The sequence below is a fragment of the Mobula hypostoma genome, chromosome 12 (genome assembly GCF_963921235.1).
Source record: "Mobula hypostoma chromosome 12, sMobHyp1.1, whole genome shotgun sequence".
Classification (NCBI taxonomy): Eukaryota; Metazoa; Chordata; class Chondrichthyes; order Myliobatiformes; family Myliobatidae; genus Mobula; species Mobula hypostoma.
In genome coordinates, this window is record NC_086108.1 from 80,125,392 (window position 1) to 80,145,747 (window position 20,356).

A 20,356-nucleotide genomic window follows, 5' to 3' on the forward strand; every position below is an offset into this window, starting at 1 on the left:
TTCCTGTTCTTGTCATGACAGGTGTTTATTTTCCTACAGGCTACAATGATTCTTTTCTCCTTCACCCCTTCCTCAAAAAACAGAATATACCACTCAGTACTAAAATATTCTGTGGTTTTGCTGGAAATTTCTTATCCGGGGATATGAAATTGACATAGTATCCATGTTGTACTGCTAGGGTTTGTCTCAGTTTTTGGTTAGATTGGCTTTGGGGGTGGAGGGGTTAGTGGAAATACCACAGCACTTCTACGTTTCAACAAACTTAACTCAGAATACTCATCTTTCCCAAAATGATCAGCCAAATTAATCTGTGGAATGAAGACCACTTGTTTAACAATTTTTTCCCTTGAGGCATCTAGGCCAGCATATGCAATATTTGGTAAGCTTTTTGGATCAGCCTCAAATGGTTCTGTTTAACATTTTAATAAACTTTTGATAAATAATCCTTTGAATGCTCAACATGATTATCAAGAACTTTCACCTGCTGAAAATAACCAGAGTAGGCACATTGTTTTTCTTTAAATATAATAAAACTATAGGTACTATGCAGAATTACTGAGAGCAAGAAGCGTACGAGAAAAGTTTTAGTGCTTTTGAAGAATGTGGTTGTGTTAATTCTGCCGGCTGTTAAATATATTTATTATAAAACAAATATTTAATTGTTTCATATAAAGTTAAATTTCCTGGAATTTTTTATATATACTGCAATGTTTAACTAATAAATTATGTTTGAAACAATAAAGCCCTGAATATTGTTCTTGAATTGTAATTATTTGTATAATAATTTCAACACTTTTCCATTAACCTAAACAGTGTTTTTGCAATTTGCATCAATAATAGATTTTATATAAATATGTAGTAAAAGAGTCAACATTTTCATTGCACTACAAACACTGAATGAAGTGGATATATTTTCAACCACTGGCAGAATGTCAAATTCATTTTCTGGCAGCGAAATCTCGGAAAGAAAACATCATTAAAACAGGCATTTTAGTATTTAATTTAAATGAAAGAAACATATTGCTAAGTGCCTGATTTCAATAAAGATAGTGCACAGACATGACAGAGTGAGGTGCAGGACTTTGCCATAGAAGAAAACTTTGCAAACAAGAAGAGTGAGCAAGGCTCAAGAGTTTAATATTAGTTAAAAACCAGATTAAAAGTTAGTACTGGCAAGTTAACAAGTTTTCCTATATGTTGAATATCATCTGTCAAATTTACATTATAAAATATGCATATATATTTATCTGATTGAAAAGAGCTCTAAAGCGTGCCCCATGCATTAACTAAAGATAGATTTACTGTATATGGAGTAGTACAGCACTGAAAAAGGCTCTGGCCCAATAGTGCACACCAACCACAGCACCCTCTCTGCTAGTCCCACTCCAGGTTTGGCCCATAACCCTCCAGCCTGTCTCCTCCACATACCTATCCAACCTGCAATTGTCTTGTCACTTCCCATGATAGCTTTTTACCTGTTACTCACTACCATCTGTGTAAAGAAGTTACCCCCCCAGGTCTCTCTTAAATCTTTCCTCTTTTATCTGTGCGCTCTAATCTTTTTGGGAAAAGACCATGACTGTCCACATTATCCATACCCTTCATGACTTTATAAACTGCTATGACTTCGCCCCTCATTCTCCTGTGCTCCAGGCAATAAAGATCCAGTGTGGCCCATCTTTTCCTCTGTCTCAGGCCCTCTAGCAACATCCTTGAAAATATCTTCTTCACCCTCTTCAGCTTGACAACATCTTTCCTCTAAGTACCTTTCCTTTGAACTTGTACTCCTAAGTGCCTCCGTACCAGTACACTTCCTATTATTCACAGAATATGTAACACTCCAAAATGCATTATATTACACTACATCTATTGAAATCCACTCCTCACTCCTTGGCCCACTTCTTAAACTGATCAAGATCTCTTTCTAGTATATGATAACTTTCTTCACCATCAACTCCTCTTCATTTTGTGCCATGCACGAAAATACTGATCAAGCCTTGTTCATTCATGTTCAAATCATTAATATCAGTAACAAGGGTCCAATGCCAACCCCTGCAATACGTCACTACCTGCAGTGCTACTTGAAATTGGTGAGACTGCATTTGGAGTATTGTGTTCAGTTTAGGTCACCTTGTTATAGGAAAGCTGCCATTAAACTGGAAAGAGTGTAGAGAAGATTTGTAAGGATGTTGCCAAGACTCAAGGGATTGACCTTTAGAAAGAGAGGTTGAGCAGGCTGTGACTTTATTCATTGGAGTATAGGAGAATGAGGGATGATATTATAGAGATATCGGGCAGTCAGTAGTGTAATAGTTTGCATAACACTATCACAGTGCCTGCAAACTGGGTTCAATCCTGCTGCTGTCTTTAAGGAGTTTGTGCGACCTCCCCGTGGCCGCATGTGTTTCCTCTGGTTTCCTACCACATTCCAAAGACGTACAGATGAGTAGGTCAATTGGTCACATGGGTGTAATTGGGTGGCATAGGCTTTTTGGCTCAGAGGAGCCTACTACTGTGATGCAATCTAAATAAAATCAGTAGGAGCATAGAGACGGTGAATGCAGACAGTCTCTTTACGAGGATGGGAACTGAGAACTGAATGACATAGATGAGAAGGGAAGAGGTTTAACAGGAACTGAGGGGCAATCTTTTGATCCAGAGGGTAGTCTTTATATGGAATCAGCTACCAGAGGAAGTGTTTGATACAGGTACATTGACAACATTTAAAAAGCATTTGGATGGGTGCATGGAAAAGAATATGGGTTATGGAACACATGGGCAAATGGGACAAATGTAGATTGGTGTCTTGGTTGTCGTGAACCAGTTGAGGGGCCTGTTTTTGTGTTGTATTACTTTATTAATAACTCTAAGTGAAACAGAAACTTGACATCCTTGTCGCTGGGTTACTAAGGAATTGCAGGAGCTTAGATATACATCACTGAGTTGTAACTTTGTTCATGGGAAGTGCATAGATGAGAGAAAATACGTAAAACACACCAACAATAGCTTTTCAACTGATCTTTGTCATTCTAATTCTCCACATTTTCTGCTCATGAGTAAATAGCGCATACTAATAAAGATTTCTTACACTTAGCATCAACATGCTGTCCAGTTCCCAACAGACAATCCTTGAGATCAGCTCCTTTTTTAATGACTGCTCTACTGCAAATAACACTGCCCTGTATGCAGCACCTGAAAAATAAAACAGAATACTATCAATTTTCATTAGTGTGCAGGTTTGCATATAATTACAATCAAATATAGTGCATTTTACATATTAAACCATTTGGAAAAGTCCTTCATCACAAAGCATAATAAAAAATACAGATGATTTGAATTAACATAAATCATCCTGACTGGTTTCATGCACTCTGTTAATATAAATGAGAAATACTCTTCAATCTAAGACAAGGATAGCTGAATGAATATACATCATTGTCTACAGACAGCAATCTCTCAGTGCAGCGGTAAAGGGAAGTTACTGTGTGTTACAGTTTTACAGAGCATGATATCTATGCCCAGAACATTGAAGTAAATTGTACTGTAACTATTAAAACTGTATTTAATCACTTGCTCGCTATCTTAAAGACATAAGTCCTCAGTGTAGTTTTGAGTTTAGGCAGTTTTCCTTAAAGTTAAAGATTCTCCAGAGTGCTTATTTGTTGCGCTAAATAAAAGTTTTAACAATTACAGCTCAGGTCATGATCACAACAATCCCCATGTGACATTCCATGCAAATAAAGATATGCTTCTCTCTCATACAATGTTAGTTTGTTGCATTCATATGTACACTATCTTAAAGTTTCTCTAAGTCTTAGTTTGGAGAAAATCAGAAGTCGAACTTTTGATCCTCGATTTGACTTTGAGAAAAGGTGCAGTTCATTTGCCTGCTACTATCATCTGATTTGAGTTAATTAAGATGGTTTCCTTCTGATTTTGTTTAAATGGATTTGAGTTGGTGGAATGATGTTTTTCTTTTATGGAAGCTTGTATGGCGTATAGCTCCAGGGTTGTGCTCCCAATGGATTTTTTTGTTAGTAGGGGTTCTTTTTTTTTCCCCTTCTTTTCTTTCAAAAAAAAATTCTTAACACTTTATTTTTTCTTATTATTATTGATATATTGTTTAGCTTTGTTAATCAGTTATTTGGTAATCTAATTCTTCATTGTACATATTGACATGTTGACTTGATTACCTTAATGTATTTTTTTTTGTTGATCTTTAATAATAATGAATAAAAAAGATTTTAAAATGAAAAAAAAGTTTCTATTTCAGCTTGTTAGAATTTCATTTTGTTAGGATTCAAGAATCAAGCCGGAAATGCAAGTGATTTTATTTCATTACAGTCTCTGCCTAACCTGTTGAGTACCAGTGCATCTTCTAAGTTTGTCTATACCAAATTACTCAGCTTTAAAAAATTGTCATAAAACATTGCCATTTATTATTATTTTCAAGTAATTTCCTCCCATTGAATAATCCATAAACTTTCATACATATATGTGTCATCATCCATGAACAAAATGCACATATGGTATTGGTTGAGTTTAATAAAGTCCTTAACAAACTTTAATTTCAAAGTAATTACTTCCATCCTGAGCCTTCACCATGTTTACATATATAATATACAGCTGGGTACATCTTTAACCCATTTAGAGAAGGGAGTGCCACCATCAACCCTCTAATCCTTAATAAAAAAAATTATGTTCCTTTATGAATCCAAAGGGAGTGGGGCTCTGCTGATGGAATTATGGTTGTCTTTGTAAAATTAGGCATGAGTTAAAGTGAGGAAAGCAAACAGACAAAATTTCACACCAGGTATTAGGGAAGTGCTGAAATGTTTGGTCAAAGAGAATCATGAAGAAAAAAATTGCAGAGGAAAGGCTGGGAGGTTTATAGACAGAATTCCAGGGCCAAGATCTAGTCGGTGATGAGGCAAAATGATTTGGAGGTGCACTGGAAGTCAGAGTTGAAGAAATAGGGATTTGAGAGACTTCAGTTGCTGGAATCTGCTGGAGGAACTGATGCAACAGTCCTGATAGTCATACTTTATTGATCCCGGGGGAAATTGGTTTGATCCTGGGGGAGCTTGGTTTTGCCATGAAACATTGACAATTCCTCTCCTCCACAGATGCTACTTGACCCAATGAACTCCACCAGCAGATTGTTGAGATAAGGGAGACAGAAGCAAACCTGAGAAGTGTAGAAGTAGCATCAGGCCTACATGAAGATGAGATACTAAATTGCAAAGCACAGTTCCTTGCATTTTAAACTACTAAGATAATACTGGATCACTCTAAACATCCTTTCTTTCTTTCTTTTCAAATCTTTTTATTGTTACATTATACAGGAAAAATAACTTGAGTGCATTGAAGTAACAACACTTACAATATCTCAAAAAAGACATTATCTTAAAGATTGGAAAAAAATTTTGTGATAACAAAAAAAACCTACTAAGCAGAAAAATGAGAAAAAAAAAAGAACCTGTTAGGTATACAACCACGGAGTCATGCGTCATACAAAAAGCTTCTAAAAATAAACATCAAACCGCCAGCAAAAAAAGAAAATATACTAAAAAATTTATAATTAGATCGTGGAAAAATTACATCAATTAACTCAAATGATAATAACGAGCAAATGAGCCCCATCTTTTCTCAAAATCAAGTAAAGGTTCAAAGGTTTGACTGCTAATTTTCTCCAAACTAAGACATAGCATCACATGAGAGAACAATTGTGACAAAGTGGAAGCTGATGTATCCTTCCACTTTAACAAAATGGCCCTCCTAGCTATCAATGTAACAAATGCAATAACATGTTGGTCAGACACAGAAATACCATGAATATTTTGAGGAATTATTCCAAAAAAGCACAGTTAATTTATTAGGATGTAAATTAATTTTAAGTGCTTTAGAAATTGTTGAAAAAACCGACTTCCAGAACTGTTCCAATATAGAACAAGACCAAAACATATGTGTCAGTGTAGCTATCTCAGTTTTACATCTATCACATTGACTATCAACATTAGAAAAGATTTTAGAAAGTCTCTCCTTTGTCAAATGATAATGATGTACAATTTTAAATTGAATCAATGAATGGCTAGCACAAATTGAAGAAGAGTTAACCAACTTCAAAATCCACATCCAATCCTCTGTCATAAAAGTCAAATTAAGTTCCTTTTCCCAATCCTGTTTAATCTTAGATAAAGGACGCTTATCCCATTGTATTAATAAATTATAAATTCTTCCAATATAACCCTTAATCAAAGGATTCATACTCATAATAGTATCTAACAGGTCAGCCTCCAATATGTAAGGAAAATTACTTAAATATTTTTGTAAAAAATGTCTAACTTGAAGGTACCGCGGAAAGTGAGAGTATGAAAGAGAATATTTATCAATTAATTGTTCAAAAGACATCAATCTATCTTCTTTAAATAAAGCCAAAAAAGAATTAATACCTTTATTTTTCCAAAGTAAAAAAATTGGATCACTCAAAAAAGGCTTAAAAAAGTAATTTCGGTAAATTAAACTACAAAGTTTAATTTTTTTAAGATTAAAAAAACTGCAGAACTGGAGCCAAATTTGTAAAGGATACTTAATCACAGGATATAGGTTTAAATTAACAACTTTAGCTAATTGCATAGGTAAAGGAGCTCCCAATAACAAGATTAAATAAAACTGTTTTACAACTTTCAGTTCCAGGTCTACCCAAATTTTCCGATCACTCTTATCAACCCAGTATAACCAAAAAGACATATATCGCACATTAACACCCCAATAATACATTCTTAGGTTAGGCGAAGCAAGACCTCCATCTTTTTTCAATTTTTGTAAGTGATATTTACTAATTCTTGGTCTTTTATTATTCCAAATAAAAGATAAAATAATAGAATCAATCCGATCAAAAAACTTCCTAGTCAAAAAAACAAGAATATTCTGAAATAAATATAAAAATTTCGGTAAAACCATCATTTTAACTATATGAATACCACCAACAAGTGAAAATGTAAGTGGAGTCCATCTACTAAATAAATACTTCATACAGTCTACTAAGGGAACAAAATTGGCTTTATAAAGATCCTTATATTTTTTAGTAATTATAATACCTAGATATCTAAAATAGTCTGTAACTTTAAAAGGAGTATTATCATATATAGAGACAGAATCATTTAAAGGAAACAATTCACTTTTACGAAAATTTATTTTATATCCTGAAAAACCTCCAAATTTATTAAATAATTTTAGCAAGGCAGGAATGGATTCGTCAGGGTTAGATATATAAACCAATAAATCATCAGCGTAAAGAGAGATCTTATGCATGGTCTCATTCACAAATATCCCATGGATATTTTTAGCCTTACGAAGAGCAGTAGCAAGGGGTTCTAATATTAAATTAAACAACCAAGGACTTAATGGACAGCCTTGCCTTGTCCCCCGTGAAAGCTGAAAAAAAGGAGACCTACAATTGTTAAGTGACAACAGTAGCAATAGGGTCTTTATATATCATTTTAATCCAATTATTAAAATTAGCACCAAAGCCAAATTTCTCTAAAACACTGAACAAATATTTCCATTCGACTCGATCGAATGCTTTTTCAGCATCCAAAGATACAACACATTGTGGAGTTTTAAGAGGACGAATATATAATGTTAAATAGTCTCCAAACATTTGAAAAAGAATAGCGACCCTTTATAAAGCCTGTTTGATCTTTAAAAATAATTTTACCCAAAATATTCTCCAACTGAACATTCATTCCTTCGACAAATAGTGCACAATGCCTCCTACAGCACCTCCCAAACCTGCAGCCTGTGCCACAGAGGATCAGGGTAATTGGCACATAAATAACACCTAGCACTTTCAGCTCCCTCCAAATTACACAAGATCCCAAATTGTAAAGTTTTATTGCTTGCCCATCTTTATTGCAGTCAAAACCCTGAAATTCTCTATTTAATTGCACTGGGCATTATGTTTACAAGGAGGACTGCCCTGGATTGAGAAAGCAATTCACCACCAGGGTTGGGCAATAAGTGCTAGCCTTGGCAGTAACACTAAGATCTCAAAAGATAAATTAATAAAGAAAATTCAATGAACAATGAATATAGATACTAAGGTCATTTGGTATCAAAGTAAATGGCACAAGTAAAATTGTTGTGCTTATGGGATGACAAATTCGTTTGGCACCTGGACACCATCGCAGTAGTTCACAGAATATAATCAGAGTAGTTTTTTTTTCAGTACAGAATGGATGCCTTTAAGCATTTCAAAGAGCAGTCCAAGAGCGCTGTTGTTGTTTTTCCTGAAGGAAAGAAGGTTGAGAGGTGACTTGATATTCCGGAGGCTCAATCAGCAGCGGGAACAGAGCACAGCAATGAGGTTTCTCATAGGTCGGGAATGCTTGTTTAAAAGGACAGCTACGTGGGTGCTCAGACATAGGCCAAAGCCAGCATGGTTTCCTACAAGGAAAATATTGCCTGACAAGCCTACTGCAATTCTTTGAGGAAATTACAAACAGGATAGACAAAGGAGATGCAGTAGATGTAGCGTACGTGGATTTTCAGAAGGTCTTTGACAAGGTGCCGCACATGAGGCTGCTTTGCAAGATATGAGCCCATGGAATTACAGGGAAGTTATTAGCATGAGTGGAGCATTAGATGGTCGGCAGAAGACAGAGAGTGGGAATAAAGGGACCCTATTCTGGCTGGCTGCCGGTTACCAGTGGAGTACCACAGAGGTCGGTGTTGGGACTGTTTTTTACGATGTATGTCAATGATTTAGACCACAGTATCAATGGATTTGAGGCTAAATTTGCCAATAATACAAAGATAGGTGGAGGAGCAGGTCGTATTGAGGAAACAGAGAGCCTGCAGAGAGACTTAGATAGTTTAGGGGAATGGGCAAAGAAGTGGCAAATGAAATACAATGTTGGAAAGTGTATGGTCATGCACTTTGCTGGAAAAAATAAACAGGCAGACTATTACTTAGGTGGGCAGAGAATTCAAAATGCAGAGATGCAGAGGGACTTGGGAGATCTTGCGCAAGATACCCTAAAGGCTAACTTCCAGGTTGAGTTGTTGTGAAGAAGGCAAGTGCAACGTTGCCATTCATTTCTAGAGGTATAAAATATAAGAGCAGGGATGTGATATTGAGACTCTATAAGGCACTCATGACACCAAAAACTGGACTATTGTGTGCAGTTTTGGGCTTCTTATTTTAGAAAGCTGACATTGGAGAAAGTTCAGAGAAGGTTCACGAGAATGACTCCAGGAGTGAAAAGATTACCGTATGAGGAACGCCTGGCAGCTCTTGGGCTGTATTCCCTGGAGTTCAGGAGAATGAGGGGGTATCTCATAGAAACATTCCGAATGTTAAGAGGCCTGAACAGATTAGATACGGCAAAGTTATTTCTCATGGTAGGGGATTCTAGGACAAGAGGGCACAACTTTAGGATTGAAAGGCGTCCTTTGAGAACTGAGATGCGGAGAAATTACTTTAGTCAGAGGGTGGTAAATCTATGGAATTTGTTGCCATGAGCGTGTGTGGAAGCCAAGTCATTGGGTGTATTTAAGGCAGAGGTAGATAGGTTCTTGATTAGCCAGGGCATCAAAGGGTATGGGGAAAAAGCAGGGGAGTGGGGATGACTGGAAGAATTGGATCAGCCCATGATTGAATGGCGGAGCAGACTTGATGGGCCGAATGGCCTACTTCTGCTCCTATATCTTATGGTCTTATTCCGGGGGCCCAATCAGCGGTGGGAGCAGAGCACAGTGAATTAAATCAAAGTACAGAAGGGACAAGCGAGGTGGCCATTGTTGGGAGTAGGCTAGTGGTGAGAGTAGGATGTCAGGCTTTGGCTCAAAAGAAGCATCGGCTCGGCAGAGGTGTTGGCTCTGGATAAGTTTCTGTTAAGGTTCCCCTTTCTTTCTCCCTCTTGCTGTACCTAGTGTAGTAAATGGCCATTGTGTGTTCTTCATGCCGGATGTTGGGAGTCATGAGAGATGCAGGGTCTCCAATGATGTCTACATCTACATGATGTGCATCCACCTACAGCTCCTTGAAGACCATGTTAGGAATCTGGAGCAGCAGCTGGATGACCTTCAGCTTGTACAGAAGAGTGATGAGAGAATCAATCAGTTACAGGGAAGCAGTCCGCTGAAGTTGCAGGAAGCGAGTACATGGGTGACTGTTCGGAGAAATGTAAATGTAAATAGGCAGTTAGTGCAGAGCACCCTTGTGGCCATTCCCCTCAAAAAATAAGTATATAGTTTTGGATATGGTTGTGGAGGATGACCTCCCAGGGGAATGCCACGGAGACCAGGTTACTAGAACTGAGCATGGGTTTGTGGTGCAAAAAGTAAAGGGGGAAAAGAGGGGAGCGGTAGTGAAAGGAGACTCATTAGTCAGAGGAACAGACAGGAGATTCTGCGGACGTGAATGTGATACCTGGACGGTATGGTGCCTCCCAAGTATCAGGGTCAGGGACATCTCAGATTGTGTCCACAGCATATTAGAGAGGAAGGGAGAGCAGCCAGATGTCTTGGTACATATTGGTAACAATGAAATAGGGAGGAAAAGCAATGAGGTCCTGAAGACAGAATTTAGAGAGCTCGGCAGAAAGCTGAGAAGCAGGACCTCCAAGTTCGTAAGTTCTGGATTGCTACCTGTGCCACGTGGTATTGCCGGTAGAAACAGGATGATTTGACAGATAAATGCGTGGCTGAGAAGCTGGTGCATGGGGAAGGGCTCTTCTGGGGAAGGTATGACCTTCACAAAAGTGACGGGTTGCACTTGAAACGGAGGGGGACCAATATTCTCCTGGGCAGGTTTGTTCGAGCTGTTGGGGAGGGTTTAAATTAATTTGGCAGGGGTGTAGGAACTAGAATGAAGAGACTCAGGATAGAACAAATGGTCTCAATGCAAAGAGCATAAGAAAAAAGGTGGGTGAACTTATTGCACTATTACAGATTGTCAGGTATGATGTTGTGGCCATCACGGAATCATGGCTGAAGGATGGTTGTAGTTGGGAGCTGAACATCCAAGGTTACACGTTGTATGGGAGGAATAGGAAGGTAGTGTGGCTCTGCTGATAAGGAATGGCATCAAATCACTAGAAAGATGAGACCTAGGGTCAGAAGATGTTAAATCCTTGTGGGTTGAGTTAAGAAGCGGCAAGGGCTGATGGCAGTTATATACAGACCTCCCAACAGTAGCTGGGATGTGGATCACAGATTACAACATGAAATTGAAAAGGCAAGGCAAAAGGGCAAAGTTGATAGACATGGGAGATTTTAACATGCAGGTCAACTGGGAAAATCAGGTTGGTAATGAATCTCAAGAGAGTGAGTTTGTTGAATGCCTACGAGACGGTTTTTCAGAGCAGTTGGCTGTTGAGCCTACTAGGGGATCAGCTATACTCGATTGGGTGTCGTGTAATGAAACGGAGGCGATTAGGGAGCTTAAGGTAAAAGATCTCCCAGGAACCAGTGATCACAATATGACTGTGTTCAACTTGGAATTTGATAGGAGGAAGTAAAGTCTGACATAGCAGTATTTCAGTGGAGTAATGGAAATTACCATGGTATGAGAGAGGAATTGGCCAAAGTAAATTGGAAGGAGATGCTGACAGGGATGACAGTCGAGCAGCAATGGCGTGAGCTTCTGGGCAAAATGAGGAAGGTGCAGAACAAATGTATTCAAAAAACAAAGAAATACTCAAATAGCAATAGTACAACCGTGGCTGACAAGGGAAGCCAAAGCTAATGTAAAAACAAAAGAGAGAGATACAACAAAGCAAAAGTTAGCAGGAAGATAGAGGATTGGGAAGCTTTTAAAAACCTACAGAGAGCAACTAAAAGAATCGTTCCAAGGGAAGGGATGAAATACAAACATAGAAAACATACAGCACAATATAGGCACTTTGACCCACAATGCTGTGCTGAACATGTACTTACTTTAGAAATTACCTAGGCTTACCCATAGCCCTCTATTTTTCTAAGCTCCATGTACCTGTCCAGGAGTCTCTTAAAAGACCCTATCGTATCTAACTCCACCACCGTTGCCGGCAGCCCAATCCACGCACTCACCATTCTCTGCGTAAAAACTTACCCGTGACACCTCCTCTGTACCTACTTCCAAGCACCTTAAAACTGCACCCTCTCGTGTTATCCATTTCAGCCCTGGGAAAATGCCTCTGACTATCCACATGACCAATGCCTCTCATCATCTTATACACCTCTATCAGGTCACCTCTCATCCTCCGACACTCCAAGGAGAAAAGGCCGAGTTCATTCAACCTATTCTCATCAGGCATGCTCCCCAATCCAGACAACATCCTTGTAAATCTCCTCTACATCCATTCTACAGATTCCATATCCTTCCTGCAGTGAACATTGGTTCTTGAACTCAATCCCACAGCTGATGAAGGCCAATGCTCTGTATGCCTTCATAACCACAGAGTCAACCTGCGCAGCAGCTTTGAGTGTCCTATGGACTCAGAACCCAAGATCCCTCTGATCCTCCACACTGCCAGGAGTCTTACCATTAATACTATATTCTGTCATCATAGTTGAGCTACCAAAATGAACCACCTCACACTTATCTGGGTTGAACTCTATCTGCCACTTCTCAGCCTAGTTTTGCATCCTATTGATGTCCCGCTGTAACCTCTGACAACCATCCAGACTATCCACAACACCCCCAAGCTTTGTGTCATCAGCAAACGTACTAACCCACCCTTCTATTACTTCATCCAAGTCATTTATAAAAATCACAAAGAGGAGGAGTCCCAGAACAGATCCCTGCGGAACACCACTGGTCACTGACCTCCATACAGAATATGAACCATGTACAACTACCCTTTGCCTTCTGTAGGCAAGCCAACACTGGATCCACAAAGCAAGGTCCCCTTGGATCCCATGCCTCCTTACTTTCACAATAAGCCTTGCATGGGGTACCTTACCAAATGCCTTGCTGAAATCCATATACACCACATCTACTGTTCTACCTTTATCAATGTGTTGAGACACATCCTCAAAAAATTCAATCAGGCTTGTAAGGCACGACCTGCCTTTGACGAAGCCATGCTGACTATTCGTAATCATATTATGCCTCTCTAAGTGTTCATAAATCCTGCCTCTCAGGATCTTTTCCATCACCTTACCAACCACTGTCTTAAGACTCACTGGGCTATCTCTACACCCTTTCTTGAATAAGGGAACAACATCTGCAACTCTCCAATCCTCTGGAACCTCTCCCATCCCCATTGATGAGATCATCACCAGAGGCTCAGCAATCTCCTCCCTTGCCTCCCACAGTAGCCTGGGGTACATCTCATCCGGTCCCAGAGACTTATCCAACTCAATGCTTTCCAAAAGCTCCAGCACATCCTCTTTCTTAATGACTATATGCTCAAGCTTTTCAATCCGCTGTAAGTCATCCCTACAATCCCAAAGATCCTTTTCTGTAGTAAATACTGAAGCGAAGTATTCATTAAGTATCTCTGCTATTTCCTCCGGTTCCATACACACTTTCCCACTGTCACATTTGATTGGTCCTATTCCCCCATGTCTCATCCTCTTGCTCTTCACATACTTGTAAATATGAAAGCAAGCTAGCAAACAATATCAAAGTGGATTGTAAAAGCTTTTTCAAGTATGTGAAAAATAAAACAGAGATGAGAGTGAATATAGGACTGGTAGAAAATGAGGTCGGCGAAATAACAGGGTGGAAGGAGATAACAGATTAACTAAATGAGTATTTTTCATCAGTCTTTACTGTGGTAGACACTAGCAATGTGCCAGATGTCCAAGTGTGTGAAGGAACAGAAATGAATGCAGTTACTATTACAAGGGAGAAGGTGCTCAAAAAGCTGAAAGACCTAAGGGTACATAAGTCACCCTGACCAGATGAACTGCACCCTAAGGTTATGTGACAGGTAGCATTAGAGATTGTGGATGCATTAGCAATGATCTTTCAAAAATCATTGGACTCTGGCATGATGTCAGAGGACTGGAAAATTGCAAATGTCACTCCACTCTTTAAGAAAGGAGGAAGGCAGCAGAAAGGAAATTATAGACCAATTAGACTGACCTCAGTAGTTGGGAAGATGTTGCAGTCAATTGTTAAGGATGAGGTTATGGAGTACTTGGTGACACAGGACAAGATGGGACAAAGTCAGCATATTTCCTTAAGGAAAAATCTTGCCTGAAGAACCTGTTGGAATTCTTTGAGGAAATTACAAGTAGGATGGATAAAGAGGATGCAGTGGATGTTATATATTTGGATTTTCAGAAGGCCTTGGACAAGGTGCCACACATGAGGCTGCTTATCAAGTTGAGAGCCCATGGTATAACAGGAATGTTGCTAGCATGGCTAGTGCATTGGCTGATTGATATGAGGCAGTGAGTGGGAATAAAAGGATTCTTGTCTGGTTGGCTGCCAATGACTAGTGGTGTTCTGCAGGGGTCGGTGTTGGGACCACTTCTTTTTATGTTGTATATCAATGATTTAGATGATGGAATAGATGGCTTTGTTGCCAAATCTGCAGATGATACGAAGATTGGTGGAGGGGCAGGTAGTGTTGAGGAAACAGGTAGGCTGCAGAAGGACTTAGACATTAGGAGAATGGGCAAGAAAGTGGCAAATGAAATACAACATTGGAAAATGCATGGTCATGCAGTGTGGTAGTAGAAATAAATGTACAGACTATTTTCTAGACAGGGAGAAAATCCAAAAGTCTGAGATGCAAATGTACTTGGGAGTCCTTGTGCAGAACACTCAAAGTTAACTTGCAGGTTGAGTCGGTAGCGAGGAAGGTAAATGCAACGTTAGCATTCATTTCGAGAAGTCTTGAATACAAAAGCAGGGATGTAATGCTGAGGTTTTATAAGGCACTGGTGAGGCCTCACCTTGACTATTGTGAACAGTTGGTGGCTCCACATCTAAAAACAGATGTGCTGACATTGGAGAGGGTCCAGAGGCGGTTCACAAGGATGATTCTGGGAATGAAAGGGTTATCATACACGGAACATTTGATGCCTCTGGCTTGTATTCACTGGAATTCAGAGGGATGAGGGTGGGGGAACCTCATTGAAACCTTTCGAATGTTGAAAGCCCTAGACAGATTAGATGTGGAAAGGATGTTTCCCATGGTGGGAGAGTCTAGGACAAGAGGGCACAGCCTCAGGATAGAGGGGTGTCCATTTAAAACAGAGATGCAAAGAAATTTTTTTAGCCAGAGGGTAGTGAATTTGTGGAATTTGTTACCACAGGTACCTGTGGAGGCCAGGTTGTTGGGTGTATTTTAGGTAGAGCTTGATAGTTTCTTGATTGGACAAGGCATCAAAGATTACAGGGAGAAGGCTGAGGTATGGGGTTGAAGAGTGGAAAAAAGGATCAGCCATGACTAAATAGTGAAGCACACTCGATGGGCCAAATGGCCCAATTCTGCTCCTATGTCTTATGGTCTTAATAGAGGCACACAAGAAAGTGACTGGTTTTAATAAGATAGACAGAGCAAAGCTCTTCCCAGTTACAAATGGCTTGAGGCAAAAGGCAAATATTTTAAAATTTGGACAAAAAATTCAAGGCAAATAAGGAAAAATGTTTTTAAGCAGAAGCTTATTAGATCTGGACCCCAATGGCTCATTCTATTTCCATCACCTTTACATTCAAGACTTTTAAGATGTAAATTGGATAGGCACTTGAAGGAAAATGATTCTTGTGGGTTTTTGGGTAAAAATGGGGGAATGAAAGGGAATGAATCGGTTGACTTAGAAATTTTTTTCGGCCTTGTCCTGTGCTGTAAAATTTCTTTAGTTTCCCATTAGTCATAATGATGGTGTAATTTCCAGTGCTGCTTGGCTTGCTTTGCCCCTATCCATTTCCCCAAAGGATCGTTTCACAGTTAGCAATAAATTTCATCTACCATTTACTGGTCAGTGAACAAGATACCTCTTCTTGCCTTTATCACTTTGTCAATTGTGTACACATAAGATAGCAAACAATGAACTGGAGGGGGATGACCATCCTAGCGAGAAGGTTTGCTAGTACTGTATGTGTGTGTGTGTGTGTGTGTGTGTTTGTGTGTGTGGGGGGGGGGGTGTGGAATTAAACTAAAGTTGCAAGGGGATGGGAACCACAACTCCAGAACAGATAGTGGACTGGTTTGGAGAAAGATGTTGTTAAGCCTACATCCAAAGTCAGGAATCAAAAGGTCGAGCATGATGGGACTAATGTTTTGAGCTGCATATATTTCAATGCTAAGAGTACCGTAGGAAAGTCGGATGAGTTTTGGTCATGGATCAGAATGGGGAAGTATGGCATTGTAGTCCTTAATTATGCTTGGTTGCAGACGGGGCAAGACTGGCAACCTGATGTTCCAAGATTCCATTATTTTAGATATGATAGTGTTGGGGGGGATTAAAAGAAGAGGGGTGGCATTACTAGTCAAGGAAAATGTCACAGCAGTGCTCAGTCAGGACAGAGTGGACAACTCGATTAGTGAGGCTTTAAAGGTAAAATTGGGGAATAAGAAACATATGACCACATTAACGGGATTATATTCTAGACTATCCAGCACTATACAGGATTTAGAAGATCAAATTTGTAGAGGGAGCGCAGACTGTTGCAAGAAACATTAAGTTCGGGATAGTAGGCGATTTTAAACTTTCCACATATTAACTGCAAATCCCATACTGTAAAAGGGTTGAATGGGACAGATCTTGTCAAATGTGTTGAGAAAAAATTGCTTAATCAGTACATAGAAGTCCCAACCAGACAGAGTATGATACTAGCTCTTCTATTAGGGAATGAGAGAGGGCAGGTGACAGATGTTTGTGTTGGGGACCACATTGCATCTAGTTATCATAATAATTTCAAGGTAATTACGGAAAAGGATAGGTCTGGTCCTCAGGTTGAGATTCTAAATTGGAGAAAGACCAGTATTGATGGTATCAGAAAGTGTGGACTGGGACTGGTTGTCTTCTGACAAAAGTGTACTTTTTTAGTGGGAGGCTTTCAAAAGTAAAATTTTGAGTACAGAATTTGTATGTTCCTGTCAGAATAAAGGGCAAGGGTAACAGGTTTAGGGAACCTTGGTTTTCGAGAGATATTAAGGCCCTGGTTAAGAAAAAGGAGGAAGAGCATAAGAAGGTAGGAACAAATTAGGTACTTGAGAGGTAAAAGAAATGCAAGAGAACACTTAAGAAGGAAATCAGGAGGGCTAAAATAAGGCATGAGTTTGTTCCTGAGCCATGGTCAGACACCCTGAGCCAATAGGCTGGTGCTGGACTTATTTCCTGGCATAATTTACATATTACTATTTAATTATTTATGGTTTTATTACCATTTAATTATTTATGGTGCAACTGTAACGAAAACCAATTTCCCCCGGGATCAATAAAGTATGACTATGAAAGGCTCTAAGAATAAGCCAGGAAATTACTGGCTGACATCAGTAGTGGGAAAGTAATTGGAAGGTGCTCTAAGAGACGAGATATATAAGTATTTGAATAGACACGGACTGATTAGGGATGGTTTCCAGGGCGCAGGCCTGGACAAGGTTTATGGAAGACCAGCAGTTGCCCAAGCTGCAAGTCTCCCCTCTCCACGCCACCGATGTTGTCCAAGGGAAGGGCATTAGGACCCATACAGCTCAGCACCGGTGTTGTCACAGAGCAATGTGTGGTTAAGTGCCTTGTTCAAGGACACACACGTTGCCTCAGCCAAGGCTCAAACTGGTGACTTTCAAATCACTAGATGAACGCCTTAACCACTTGGCCACACGCTAACACATAAACTTCTTGGAAACTATCAACTTCTGCTTTAAATATACCCACCAACTTGGTTTCTACCGCAGTCTGTGGCAGAGCATTCCACAGATTCACTACTCTCCAGCTAAAAAAATTCCTCCTTACCTCTATTCTAAAAGGTCACCCCCCCTCCCCCCCCCAATTTTGAGGCTGTGCCTTCCAGTTCTGAATACCCCCACCATAGGAAACATCCTCTCCACAACCACCCTATCTGGTCCTTTCAACATCAGTAGGTTTCAATGAGATCCTCCCCCCATCCCCTTATTCTTCTAAATTCTGTGAGTACAGGCTCAAAGGCTGCCAAACGCTCCTCATATGTTAACTCCTTCATTCCTGAAATCATCCTCGTGAACTTCCTCTGGACTCCCTCCAATGACAACACACCCTTTATGAGATATGGGGCCCAAAACTGTTCACAATATTCCAAGTGCGGCCTGCCTAGTTTCTTATAAAGGCTCAACATTATCTCCTTGCATTTATATTCTATTCTCCTTGAAATAAATGCTAACATTGCATTTGCCTTCTTTAATATAGACGTAACCTGTAAATTAACCTACCAGGAGTTTTGCATGAGGACTGCTAAGTCCTTCTGCATCTCTAATGTTTGAGCCTTCTCCCCATTTAGATAATAGTCCAAAATACATTATCATTCATTTCCCAACACGGTATTCTATCTGCCACTTTTTTGCTCGTTCTTCCAATCTGTCTAAGTCCTGCTGCAATTGCATAGCTTTCTCAGCACTACCTACCCCTCCACCTGTACGGTTTTCGTGTCATCTGCAAACTTTGCCACAAAGCCATCAATTCCATTCTCCAAATCACTGACAAACAATATGAAAAGTAGCGGTTCTAATACTGACCCCCTAAGGAACACCACTAGTCACCGGCAGCCAACCAATCTTATAGAGTTTTTCAAAGAAGTTGCCAGAAAAGTTGATGAAGGAAAGGCAATGGATGTTTGTCTATATGCACTTCAGCAAGGCATTCAACAAGGTTCTACATGGGAGGTTTGGGGAAGAAGTTTCAGTCGCTTGGCATTCAAGATGAGGTAGTAAATTAGAATAAACATTGGCTTCATGGAAGAAGCCAGAGAGTGGTTGTACATGTTTGTCTCTCTGACCGGAGACCCGTGACTAGTGGTGTGCTGCAGGGATCAGTGTTGGGTCTATTGCTGTTTTTCATTTATATCAATAATATGAATAATAAAGTGGTAAAACTGGATCAGCAAATTTGCAGATGACACCAAGACTAGGGATGTAATGGACAGTGAGGAAGACTATCAAAGCTTATAGCAGGATCTGGAGCAGCTGGAAAAATGGCCTGAAAAATAGCAGATGGAATTTAATACAGGCATGCGTGAGGTTTTGCACTCTGGGAAGGCCAACCAGTGTAGGTCTTACATGGTGAGTGGTAGGGCACTGAGGAGTGCATTAGGACAGAGGAATCTGGGAATACAGATCCATAATTCCTTGAAAAGTGGTATCACAGGTTGATAGGATTGTAAAGAAAGCTTTTGGCACATTGGCCTTCATAAAACAATGTACTGAGTACAGGAGTTGGGATGTGATGTTAAAATTGTATAAGACAATGCAGAGGCCTAATTTGGATTATTTTTGTCCAGTTTTGGTCACCTATAAAAAAGATGCAAGTAAGGTTGAAAACGTGCAGAGAAAATTTACAAGAAAATTACTAGGACTTAAGGACCTGAGTTATAGGGAAAGGTTAAATAGGTTAGGGCTTTATTTTCTAGAACATAAGAGAATGAGGGGAGATTTGATAGAAGTACACAAAAATATGGGCCATAGATAGGGTAAATGCAAGCAGGCTTTTTCCACTGAAGTTGGGTGAGACCGGAACAAAAGGTTATGGATTGAGGGTGAAAGGTGAAATGTTTAAGAGAAACATGAGGGGAAGCTTCTTCACTCAGAGAGTGGTGAGTGTGGAACAAGCTTTCAGCGGAAGTGACAGATACAGGTTCAATTTCAACATTTATGAGAAATTTGGATAGGCACATGGATGGGAGGGTATACAGGGCTACAGTATGGCTGCAGGTCGATGGGACAATGCACATTAATAGTTCAGCATGAACGCGATGGGCTGAAGGGCCTTTTTCTGTCTTGTAGTATTCTATTATTCTATGACCTTTTAAGGACAGCCAGAATGCTTAATGTGGTATTTGAAGGCAGAAGCACATCCAAGGAGAGAAGGGGAAGCTTAATTGACTAGATGGAAGGAACAAAAAATAGGGAGACAGAAGACATACTTTTCAAGTAGAATTGAAAATCCCACCCAGTATGTTGCTTAACTGACTTTAATAGATATTGTAGAACAAAGGTTTTGGGATGGATCTAGTTTTGGTTCTGGTTCTGGTGGGTGTTATGATGGCACGGCTCCAGAGATTTGTGTTCAATTCTGAGCACACATGCTCACTCTGTAGAGTGTGCATGTACTTCCTGTCCTGTCACTGCAGGGGTTTCCTCCAGCTGCTCTGATTTCTCCACACATCCCAAAGAACAGCTGGAAGGTTAATTGGTTGTTGTAAATCACTCCTCAT

The 20,356-nt window shown here is 39.7% G+C and overlaps 1 protein-coding gene across 2 annotated transcripts in view; it reads right to left on the bottom strand.

Moving 5' to 3' along the window:
• eif2b3 (eukaryotic translation initiation factor 2B, subunit 3 gamma) overlaps nucleotides 1–20,356 on the bottom strand; it is a 127,259-nt gene that overhangs the window by 12,506 nt on the left and 94,397 nt on the right. For both annotated transcript variants that reach the window (XM_063064999.1, XM_063064998.1), the window contains exon 11: nucleotides 3,089–3,192. In XM_063064999.1, the coding sequence (XP_062921069.1) occupies nucleotides 3,089–3,192 (104 nt within the window). The remainder of the gene's footprint in view (nucleotides 1–3,088; nucleotides 3,193–20,356) is intronic.